This window comes from Pelophylax lessonae, assembly GCF_965119305.1.
Source record: "Pelophylax lessonae genome assembly, chromosome: 2".
NCBI classification, from domain to species: domain Eukaryota; kingdom Metazoa; phylum Chordata; class Amphibia; order Anura; family Ranidae; genus Pelophylax; species Pelophylax lessonae.
This window is the reverse complement of record NC_138769.1, coordinates 505,457,452-505,470,257: the sequence shown is the minus strand read 5'-3', so window position 1 is coordinate 505,470,257 and position 12,806 is coordinate 505,457,452. Positions and strand designations below refer to the sequence as shown.

Sequence of the window (12,806 nt, the reverse complement as noted above, 5' to 3'; positions counted from 1 at the left end):
AAGTCGGAGCGACTTGTGTCGCTCCTATTAGAACGGGTCCTGTGCTAATCAATGGCAGGCGACCCACCGCGACTTGTCAGGCGACCAAGTTGCCTGACAAGTCGCGCTAGTGTGAATGGGGACTTATGGCTTCACTACCAGCCCTCAGATGCCTTGGCTCCGAAGGGCCTGTCCTAACCCCAAAGACACAAGTCAGTAATATCACCACCAAATCCTTTTACTCTTCAATAAACTTTAATATATAGTGAACAATGCATTACAGGTAACCTGTGCACCAAACTCTGCTCTTCCTCCACCAACTTGCTTCTTAGAAAAGGCTTACTGAAGGACTAAGCTCAAACTGGTGTGAAACATGGAGGAAGAACATGGACTGGCAGACAGGGTGGGGGGGGGGGGTATTTCCTAAGGCTGGAACATGCAAAATCAGGCTCATTTCTGCAAAGGAACCGATGAGCTTCCAGGTTTTATTGCCAAAGTTTAATTGAACAAGCCAAAGCTAGAAGCCGATTGGTTTCTTTGCAGAAGTGAGCCTGATTTTGTACTTTCCAGCTTTAGTAAACAAACCCTAGTGCTACATGTTATATACTGCTAAAGTTCATTAAAAATAGGATCTGGCAAAGATGAGGCTTTTTCAAGTCAAACCACTTGGGAGCTTACATGGGGGCTGAAGACCCCATCTAGTGACGGACATCAGCGTTGTCACATGAGAGGAAGGGAACCATATGCTCCTCTATACACAGAAATACCAGTTAAGTGCTCCTGGAAAGGAGCAAAGCAAAGGACAGTATTTGCTGCTAGGGAGGGGCATGAAGCAAATGTGTTGCTTTGTCCTGCATTCCCAAAACACAAAAAATGACATATGTTGGGGAACAGCAGGCATACACATTCATATACAATGGCATCCACTCAATTCATAGCAGCATATGGTATATTCATTAGAAAAAAATAAAACACTTGCAAAGTTTAATTTCAAACGTTAATATATTTTCTATTTTGTTGTGAACATATGCATTGGTCACCCCTAATCGCAGAAACTGACATCATAAAAAAGGGGGAACATTTGTAAAATGCCTCTTAAAATAAATATTTCTCTTTTATAAAATAATAAAACTTCAAATAAATATACTTTACACTAAACAATATGTTGAAAAAATTAGAAAATAAAGGCTGACTCTTAATGTAACTGTACAATTTACAGAAAGTCCAAAGAGTAGAAATATTAAGGTTCAATAAGGTGAAGCACAATCTAACCATACGGATAGATTCACATTCCACTGAATGTATATTAGTACATTTTTGTGATTGTGCCAATTCGTGTGGCACTATATTTCACAGTTGTAAATATTATATACAAAAATATAGCACATTATCTCTGGCAGAAAAAAAAAAAGTAATTTGCTAAATTACAAAAATGTTGCAAGTATTATTCACAAACAATGCACAGTTATGTAGGAGTGTCTGTGTTGCTTTAACTTATACAAAGTGTGTCACAGAACACTGTGCCCTAGGCAGAGCTTGATTAAAAGGTCTCTAACAAGCCTATCAGTTAAGATAGCACATTAAAAAAAAGCATTTCACTGCAAACAGGAAACACAGCTATCTACCAATTGTGCCAAGATGACCATTTTTATGATTGCATATGTGTGTTAAAAGTCCATTACTTTTACTCTCTAACTCCATCTGCTATGTTGGCTTCCCCGAATTTCTGGGCTGTAACTGTGGCACTTTACAACATACTGTATTTGACCTTTTGCATCGGCATCCAGGTCTTTTTGCTCGGTCGTAACAGCCCTGGCACAATTTAAGGCAACCCTTGGCTGGAAGGTAACACCATAAACAAGGCAAGAACATCGACATAACACCAATGACAGACCAACGAGTGCAGCAATGTGCCTGACTACAGGAGCAGGGGTTGTCAGAACAACTGTCCTCATCATCATTTGAGCAATGATAAAACAGGCACTTAACACAGCAAACGCAAGTTCCATAGTCCACAACCTCCTGTGCTGAGCAAAGGCACTGTTTGTCACAAGCCCAACAAGAGGGAAGAGTCCTTGGATAAGTGCATTCTTGGCACTTACATTTCCCACAGCTCTCACACCTGTATGCATGTAAGCCCAAGTCTTCTTTGCTGGAAGGCTTTAACTCCTCTGCTTTCAGCTCAACCTTCGGTTGCACCCGAATAATTCGGTCAGCACCCAACCCAGATGATGTGTGGGATGGACCTAAAAGTCTCTGCTCTGATGAACTGCTACTTGTGCTTGTCCTTGTACTACTCCGAGATCCCGTACTCGCAGTACTGGTGGATCGTGAAAAGGATGCCGGAGATGAGGAATGCATTGGAGGAAGAGGACTCCTGCAAAATTGCCTCTGGTCCGTTACCGTGTGAACTCTTTCATTTTTGTGCTGGTTAGTTTGACGAGGAGTAGGCTTAATCCAAGGCCTGGGAGCCACTGTAGGTCCTTCTGTATATTCATTACTATTTCGTATGGCTCTTATCTGTTCCAATGATAACACGTGTACTTGCTGTGTTAGTATTTCCCTAGGGTCAATGTCACCACGGGGTCTCCCATTGTCACGCCGAGCCTGGAGTAAAGGCTGGGTACCGCTGCCATTTTGTACTCTTGTCTCCATCAGTAATCTGAAGAGATTTCACTCCAGTAGGCCGAGAACACATCTGAAATTCTGTTGAGAGAAACAAACATAAGTCATCCATTTTGCTAATGATCCAAGAAAAATATATCTTAAGGTTTTAGTCACAAATAAGAAAAAAACTTCTTTACAAAAAATTTAGCTTTTTGAACATGTACTACTGAAAGAGGCAATGAGTAAAATCTACACAACGAATTTCTTTTTTGGTAGTCAAATTTGAAGAATGTTGCAAACATATACCTAGTCTTGACGTAGCCTGAAGTGGCTATATGTACACAAAACCACTCTTTTAGGCCTAAATAACCCCAATGAGTTTACTTCATGGACCTGGAAAACCCCTTCAACTGTCTCCAAGATCCCTTATAGCAATGTGTTTCCAAGTCCAAGGCTGCTTTCTGTTCTTGGTGCTCCACCAGCCCATGGTCTCTAAAGCCTTGGTCCCCAACCCTGGTCCTCAGGGCCCATTAACAGGCCAGGTTTGCAAGATAACTGAAATACATCCCAGGTGATATCATTTGCTGCTCAGGGATTGCATTACTCTAGTCTGCATCTCCCCAAGGTAATACTTAAAATCTGGCCTGTTAGTGGGCCCTGAGGACCGGAGTTGAGGACCACTGCTCTAAAGGACAGAGAATATCTATAGGCACCTGAGCTACGTTCATTAATCCTCACTGGAGCACAAGTGAAAAGCTGTTTTCTAGTTTATGAAAATGGATAAACCCTTTAGGTATCTCAGAATTTGCTGAAAATGGTACAAGTGTTGGCAAAAACAACTTTTGTTTTAGGTACTGGTGAGCACACTCATACATACATTGGATTTCAGATTTGCCCTTGAGATTTTTGTCAAAACCTGATCCAGCTCATTCTTCTATAGTTAAAGGCTTAGCAGAAACGTAATCCGGGAGAAGATGTACAATTTTAAAACCATGAATTCATCATAAGCAAAAATAAATGAACAATGACTTGTTGCTTTTGAATGCATAAATAGATATTCTGATACTGCTGTTACACAAAGTAACTTATTTCATGCATACAAAATTGAGGCTATGCATACAATGAGCTTTAAAATCTAGGTGTCAACTTGTCATTTAGAGGTCTGAGAATGAACTCAGCCTTCAGTATTTGAAGCCTATTTAGAACCTGGGCAGGGCCATAAATTATTGGGTGATCTATTCAACTGGGATTTGCTTTAAGTCATCAGCATTAAAACTAATACATCCTGTTCTCAAATATTTCCTGTAAGCAGCAATAAAAAGAATCCTTTAAGAGTTTGTAGAGGATGGGGGAGGGGGGATCACGTGAGAATTCCTTACACATCATAAAGCCCAAAGAAAAGTAACATACAACTGTCTCTGTGCAAGTTCTGCTACAGAATGCTATACTGTAAAAATGGGAATATTTGAAGACACTAGATCAAATGCAAAATGATCAATATTAAATACAATTTATCTAATGCACATAATGAAGATATACCTATATATACAGTACACTGATAAGCCTGCACTAAGACTAGTCAATTTTTATTCAGGTTACAAAGACTCTTCAAAGAAAAGACTTTCAGGAAAATCTCAGTGCCAATCTTCAACTGTTTCACTTAAGCCAACAAGGATTGACCCTTACATTGTCTAGACCAGTGGTCTCCAAACTATGGTCCTGGGGCCAGTTGCCGCCCTTTGCTTGCCTCTATCCAGCCCTTGAGGCACTATTTCTGCCACTGATGCAAGGCACTATTCCCCCCAACTGACACAAACAATAAGGCACCAATTATGCCAATGATGGGGCACTATTCCTTACCCTGATACCAACAATGGGGCACTATTTCTCCGACTGGGACATTGTTTACTCCCAGGGCATTTTTTACTCACACTGGCCAAAGCCAAGCCACCAACCCCCCCCCCCCCCCCCAAGTCTGAAAGACAGTAAATTGGCCCCCTTTTTGGAAAGTTTGGAGACCATGGTTGCTTTGCACCGGTAGTCATGGCAGCTCTTGGCAATTATAACCAAGACCTGGCCACCAATGACAGGCTTATCTTAAAGGCAACTGTAGGCCAAACAATACAAGAAAACAGAAGTACTTTCTGGGACAGATTGCTTCCCAAGCAGCCATCCCTTTTCAACTGATCCAACTTTGTGTTCTAAAAACAAAAAGAGAGCTAACATCTGCAAGCATGCAGGAATATCTTGGACTTGCAAGGACTAAAAGTCTTGCTGCACATCGCACACAACAACCAGTTACACTGCTAACAAATATTACCACATATGACCAGCCAGGTCACAGCCAAGTAACAGGAGAGCAACAATAAAACGAGGTGAACACAGCTTCTTAACACTACACAAATTGCATCAACCATGACAAAGGAAGCTTATGCCTTCCTCTCGTATGTGAACATGTCTCAACAGGTGTATGGAAACCAGGTTCCTCTTCAATTGTATTCAAGTAACAGGAAACCAGCTGCCATAATCCAACTCTCTCCCCTCTTTTACTCAGGTCACTGCAATGTGAATGACAATAGCCAGAACACTTGACTATTCGCATATCAAACACTACCTGCATTTTACAACACAAGCCCTTTACGATTTCATGGCTTTGATACACAAGGCCATAGGAGCTGTTCACTAAAACAGATGAGGATGGGTTAAATAATGCACATTATTCATGGAATTTACTGCATGTCGCGCAAACAGGATGCTATTACCCTTTTAGCCCTTTTAATTGCGAGGATCTATAGATCCGGGCCTATTTCACTAAGCAGCCATTCTGCACACAGCACATTCTCTGTTAAGTTAGTTGACAATGAAGGGATTGAGATCATTGCTGTGCAAACACTATCCGGGGCCTATGTGAAGCGAAAGGTGAATGTACATATCCTATTAGGTCAATACATTATGTTCCTGCACAAATATACTATAGGTATATCTGGATTTAGGCAAATTGCCTATGTTCTAGTATTTGGAATATTTTTATCCACACTTCATCTAACTTACAAAATAAAGCACATTGCTTAGACCGATTATTATATAGAATTTTATTGGTTAGACCCATTATTATATAGAATTTTATTGGTTAGACCGATTTTTATATAGAATTCTATTGATTATACCGGTTATTTTATAGAATTCTATTGATTAGACCGGTTATTATATAGAATTATATTGATTAGACTGGTTAATATATAGAATTCTATTGGTTATACCGGTTATTCTATAGAATTCTATTGATCAGACCGGTTATTATATAGAATTCTATTGATTATACCGGTTATTATATAGAATTCTATTGATCAGACCGGTTATTATATAGAATTCTATTGATTAGAGCGGTTATTATATATAATTCTATTGATTAGACCGATTTTTATGTAGAATTAAATTGATTAGACTGGTTATTATACAGAATTCAATTGATTAGACTGGTTATTATATAGAATTCAATTGATTAGACTGGTTATTATATAGAATTCTATTGATTAGACTGATTTTTATATAGAATTCTATTGATTAGACCGATTAATATATAGAATTCTATTGGTTATACCGGTTATTCTATAGAATTCTATTGATCAGACCGGTTATTATATAGAATTCTATTGATTATACCGGTTATTATATAGAATTCTATTGATTAGACCGGTTATTATATAGAATTATATTGATTAGACTGGTTAATATATAGAATTATTGACCGAATAGTTAGGTCTAGCAGCCATCTAGCAGTTTTAAGGGGCAACTTTCTTAAATGGAAAACACATTAAAGTCTAAAAAGAAGCAGTCATTTTTAGATAGTAGTTACCCGGCCTGGAACGTTTCTCATCATCCTGTTCCTGCATACACGCATTTATCCATATGAGACTATGCGGTTTATTTACTAAATCTGGAGAGTGAAAAATCTGGTGCAGCTCTGCATAGAAACCAAATCGGCTTCCAGTTTATTTTTGACAAGTCTTAATTGAACAAACTGAAGTTAGAAGCTGTGTGGCTCCCATGCACAACTGCACCAGATTCTGCAGTTTTTAGTAAATCAAACTCTATATATCTCAATTCTCCCTGCAGTGCATGTATTCAGCTATATACTGTATATGTTAACACATACACTTTTGCATACGTATACATGTGCATGTGTATTCAACGCAAATTGACATTGTTTGTCCCAGTGCATTTCATTGGTTGCATAACACTCCTTTTCTAATGCTTTGTTAAGCCACTTCCATGTACACACGACACTCTTTACTAGACGTGTATGCAGCAAACAAACGTATGGATGTTTCCATTACTATAACAGGAGCGATCTGGCTTGCCTGAAGCCAGTACTATTTTCACACCCAAGTTGTGTAACTGAAGAACATAGAATTTGTAAACTGAAGATGTCACTCTACTTTCTAAGTAAATATTGCTAAGGTATTTAATATGGAAAACTACAAATACACCAACAAACTCCATTTAGCAATGGAGCAACGTGCTTACGTGCACAAAAATGAATCTGAAAGTGCTCTGTTTGAAACTTTTTCCTTCCCTCTTTTAAAACCCTCGCCACTATACAATTGCAAAAGGAATGTCGAACATTAAATAAAAGGAAGCAGTGTTTCAAATTCTGACAAGTGACATCTGATCTACGTTTAAAAATGGCTCTCAAAAAACCACTTCTCAGATACACATCCTGAAAATAAGTTCGATCAGAAGGAAGTGAAAGGAAGCAAGAGTAACAATTCCTCAATATGCTATATAACTTCTCTTCTTTCCAGATCTAGCCTAGTCAAGCGAATCTTTAGTCAAAACGTGGAACTGAAAAGTAAGGTGATATCCCTCATCCAAAAAAAAAAAAAACACAAGCTGCTGTCAGATGTTATCTGCTCCTTTACACTGAAATTCAGTCTATAAATATGCTGATGGATATTTACAAAAAATTAAACTTAAAAAAAAAAACTAAATAAAAACCTAAAAAAAACTAGCACAAAATCAGAAAAGTTAACATTTTACAAACTCAATTATATTTCTTAATATGTATTTATTAAACGTTGCCAAAAAATAAATAAATAAATATTTTATATATATATATATATATATAACATACATATTTGCAATATATGCTTGTATATATGGACCCTAATAAAATATATATTATATATATATATATTATATATATTATACACACACATAATATAAATATATATATATATATATATATATATATATATATAAAAATAAATATAAATATATTATATATATAAATATATTATATATATATATATATATAAATATATTATATATATATATATATATATATATATATATATATATATATAAATATATATATATAAATATATAAATATATAAATATAAATATATATATATATAAATATAAATATATATATATAAATATATATATATAAATATATATATATAAATATATATATATATATATATATATATATATATATATATTAGGGTCCATATATCCAAGCATATATTGCAAATGTTTGTGGATAGCAGGAAGCCATTCATCATGCTTTCAGCAGGTTATCTCCACATAAAAGATATTTGTTCATTAATGGCAGGAAGTAATCTATATATAGAGGATATGTCATGTTTTCCTGCAGGTCCCCCCCCCCCCCCCCCCAACACACACAGGCCTCCAATGTAAATCCCCACCATACAGCAGCCATCCAGGGTGAGCACAACCAAGACAACATCAACAATACTCTTATGAGTTCTGAAAATGTCATTCGAAGATCAATAAAAATAAAAAGCTCAGCAATGAGTAATAATAAAAGTAGAACGGCGCTGATCACATTGATCCCCGTCACTTTTTCAAGTAATAAAAAATTTCACATAGAAGAAAAATGGGGGAGATCCATCTAAACCCAACAAAAATCAGGCTTACCCCAGTTATGGTAAGTGTTGTTTTCTGCACCAAATCAAGTTTAGGATTAATGAAATAGCAGATTTGCCACTTTTTAACATTGTATTCTTTGCTAACATTTTTTATTTTGCTTTTGCAGTCAAATAAATAAACACTAAAGGCAAAGCTGATGCGATAAAGGAAAAAAAAGATCAGCAAACAAACACTATTTTGTTTTCCTGATGCTGGATGGGCTATGTGAATTGTAGAGCTGTCTCTAGGTTTCCTCTGCCAACCCCCCCCCCCCCCCTTTTCAATCCCCTCCTCTGAAAAGCCCATTAGGAGCAGAGTGTGTGATCAGACTGAGGATTAGAGGAGGGGGGGGGGAGCAAGGAGTTTACTGTGGGGACAGGGTGAAAAGACAGAAATAGCTCTTTAAACTAGACCACAACATTTCCGAAGCTGCTCAACGCCACAAGATATATCCTCTTCGAAAGTCAAAATAGAACTCAATGCAAACCACAGAGTGGAAACTTTGAGTAAAGATAGCAGGAAGCTGATCTACACACTAAAAACAACAGAAAAAATATACTAAAAAGTCACTGTAAACCCCCCAGAGCCCCCCAAAGTGACCCCTACAAGTCCAGGTAGTAGGGAGAACTTTGACGTTGTGTTGATGAGCCCTCCACAAGTTGTGTTCCTTACAAGTAGACCGCATCAACTTGTTATACTGTTTTCCAAAACAAGCCACGTTTCCGCTCCTGGCGGAGGCTACATAATAACAGAATGCGGGGATCTACACGAGGGGGGGGGGACTTGTCCCTGGATCACCAGTGTGTGAAAGGGTCTCCACCGCTGCTTGGGGTCACCTACATGACCATGATCTGGGCTTTACCCAAAATTATTACAACTAATATATGGGTGCAATATACTAAATGTTGTTATTAAGTAGCTAAAATGTCCCTTAGGGTTTGCTACATTTTGTTTTGAACATGATCTGGGCTATATAAAAAATGAAGACACATATTATATGGGTGCAATATGCTACATATTAGCAAGTACCTAAAAAGTCCCACAGAGTTGGTCTTCTACTTCCATGATCTGGGCTTTATTGAGAATTAGGAAACTCATTATATAGGTGGAATATGCTAAATGTTATCAAGTAATGTCCCTTAGAGCTTGCCATCTACTTTGTACATGATCTGGGCTTTACAGAAAATTAAGAAACTTATTATATGGGTGGAATATGCTAAATTGTATCATGGAAGTACAAAAGCCCCATAGAGCTTGCCATTTTCTTTGTACGTGATCTGGGCTTTATAGAAAATTAAGAAACGTATTATATGGGTGAAATATGCTAAATTGTATCATGGAAGTACAAAAAAAGCCCCATAGAGCTTGCCATCTACTTTGTACATGATATATGGGTGGAAGTACAAAAAAAAAAGGCCCATAGAGTTTGCCATCTTCTACTCTGTACATGATCTGGGCTTTATTAAAAATGAATACAACTATTATATAGGTAGGCAACATTTTATTAAGTAACTACCTATAAAGCCCCAGGAGTACCAAAAAGTTCCACAAAGTTTGTTAGCTTCTATTTTGTACATGATCTGAGCTATCAACAAAGTTAGGAAACGTATTATAGCGACAAAATGCTAAATTAGATCAAGCAGGGTCCAATAAAGTCCCAGAAGTGTCTAAAAAAGTCCCATAGTGTTTATGATCTTCTAATTTGTACATGATCTAGGCTTATAAACAAAGTTAGGAAACTTATTATAGGGGGCATAATATGCTAAATTAGGTCCCTAGAAAGTCCCATAGTGTGCATTCTTCTGTTTTGCACATGATCTGGGTTTCTATAAAATGAATACAACTCTTATAGGGGTGTAACAGGCATAATCTGATTAAGTAGGTCCCAGAAGTACCCATAACGTCCCATAGTGTCTGTAAACCTATTTTGCGCATGATCTGGGATTTCTATAAAATGAATGCAACTCTTATAGGGGTGTAAAAGGCACAATTTAATTAAGCAGTACCCATAGAGTCCCTCCAATTTAATTAAGGTCCCAAAAGTACCCATAGAGTCCCTCCGTGTTTGCCATCTTCTGTTCTGCACATGATCTGGGCTTTCTATAAAAATAATGCAACTCTTATAGGAGTGTAATAGGCAAAATCTAATGAAGTAGGTCCCTATGAGGTCCTACAAGGACCTATAAAGTCCCACATTGTTTGCAACCTTCTGTTTTGAACATGATCTGGGCTTTAAACAAAGTTAAGAAGCTTCTTGGGGTGCACTCTGATGAAGTAGGTCTCTATAAGGTCCCAGAAGTACCTATAAAGTCCCATAGTGTTTGCAATCTGGTGTTTTTCACATGATCTGGGCTTTCTATACAAAATGTAACTCTTATAGGGGTGTAATAGGCACAATGTAATGAAGAAGTCCCAGAAGTACCTATAAAGTTTCATAAGGTTTGCAATCTTGTGTTATGCACATAATCTGGGCTTTCTTTATAAAATGTATGGTAACTCTTAAAAGGGTGTAAAAGGCACAATCTAATGAAGTCCCAGAAGTACCTCTAAAGTCCCATAGTGTTTGCAATCTTCTGTTATGCACATGATCTGGGCTTTCTATATAAAATACAACTCTTATAGGGGTGCAATAAGCACAATCTAATGAAGTAAGTCTATACAAAGTCCCAGAAGTACCTATAAAGTCCCATAGTATTTGCAATCTTCTGTTCTATATAGGCTTTCTATATAAAATACAACTCTTATAGGGGTGTAATAGGCACAATCTAATAAAGTAGGTCCCAGAAGTACCTCTAAAGTCCCATAGTATTTGCAATCTTCAGTTTTGCACATGATCTGGGCTTTAGAGAAAGTTAAGAAGCTTGTTGTGGGGGTGCAATGTGATGAAGTAGGTCCCTACAAAGTCCCCATGGTGTTTGCAATCTTGTATTTTGCACGTGATTTCTATGAAATGCATAGGGGGTGTAATATGCACGATGTGGTGAAGTAGATCCCATGCACGGTGTTTGCGATCTTCCGATCCATGGATCCCCCATGTGTACTGTACATACATGACCCCCGATGGAGGGCCTCCTCCTAGTCCGCACTCACCGTAAGGACTCGTGTCTCCGGAAAGTTTGCAGGCTCGGTCCTGGTCCAGTCCCGGTCCAGATCGGGCGATGGAATCCTACATCCAATGCGATGGAAAGTTCGGTGGAGTCAGGCCGGGGTGACAGCAGGGTTTGATGATCGGGGCTGTACGGCAGTAAATGGCGTCATGTGGAAGTGAGGAGGAACAGAGCAGTTGTTGTCCCAGAGGATATATCGCATCCGGTCCGTGCTCATTGGCTCTGCGGGGCTACATTCACTTCACTCCCAGTACTGAGCCGCAGGAGGGATCTCACAGGGCAATGGCCTCTGATCACTGCTCTCCTCTCCTCTCCTCTCCTCTCCCTCTGCTCTACTCTACTCTACTCTGACTCTACTGCCAGATCAGTGGGTGGGGAGGAGGGAGGGAGACAGAGAAAAGGAGAGACACACAGAAAGAGAGAGAGAGAGAGAGATCACTGTGTACTCACATCATTGTCCCAGCCTAAGGGGGGGCATACACCCCCAACATGACATATGTCATTCATCACTACTCATCATTCATTCACAAAACTTTACTCACCCCCAGCTATCTACTTCTGCCCATATATATATATCATCCATAGCTATAATGTCCAATCAGGAGATCATAAATAATTGTTTAATGGCAGTCATACACACTACCATTTATATACAATCCTATGATCCATTGCTTTAATGTCCAATCGGGAGATCAATAATAATTGTTTAATGCTGGCCATACACACTACCATTTATATACAATCCTATGATCGATTGCTTTAATGTCCAATCGGGAGATCAATAATATTTGTTTAATGGTGGCTATACACACTACCATTTATATACAATCCTATGATCCATTGCTTTAATGTCCAATCGGGAGATCAATAATAATTGTTTAATGCTGGCTATACACACAACGATTTATATACAATCTTATGATCGATTGCTTTAATGTCCAATCGGGAGATCAATAATATTTGTTTAATTGTGGCCATACACACAACGATTCATATACAATCCTATGATCGATTGCTTTAATGTCCAATCGGGAGATCAATAATAATTGTTTAATGGTGGCCATACACACAACTATTCATATACAATCCTATGATCGATTGCTTTAATGTCCATTCGGGAGATCAATAATGTTTGTTTAATGCTGGCTATACACACAACGATTTATATACAATCTTAT

General features: G+C 38.0%; 1 protein-coding gene across 1 annotated transcript; it reads right to left on the bottom strand.

Moving 5' to 3' along the window:
• Positions 1-841: 841 nt before the first annotated feature.
• SPRY2 (sprouty RTK signaling antagonist 2) lies at positions 842-11,720 on the bottom strand. Its single transcript, XM_082246516.1, has 2 exons — positions 11,612-11,720; positions 842-2,685 (listed from the first exon to the last, which is right to left on the bottom strand). The coding sequence occupies exon 2, from the start codon at positions 2,632-2,634 to the stop codon at positions 1,684-1,686; it is 951 nt and encodes a 316-aa protein (XP_082102642.1). The 5' UTR covers positions 2,635-2,685; positions 11,612-11,720; the 3' UTR covers positions 842-1,683.
• Positions 11,721-12,806: the final 1,086 nt, after the last annotated feature.

Excerpts from the sequence above, each read along its gene's own strand:
- SPRY2 (XM_082246516.1), bottom strand. The coding sequence starts at position 2,634 with ATGGAGACAAGAGTACAAAATGGCAGCGGTACCCAGCCTTTACTCCAG.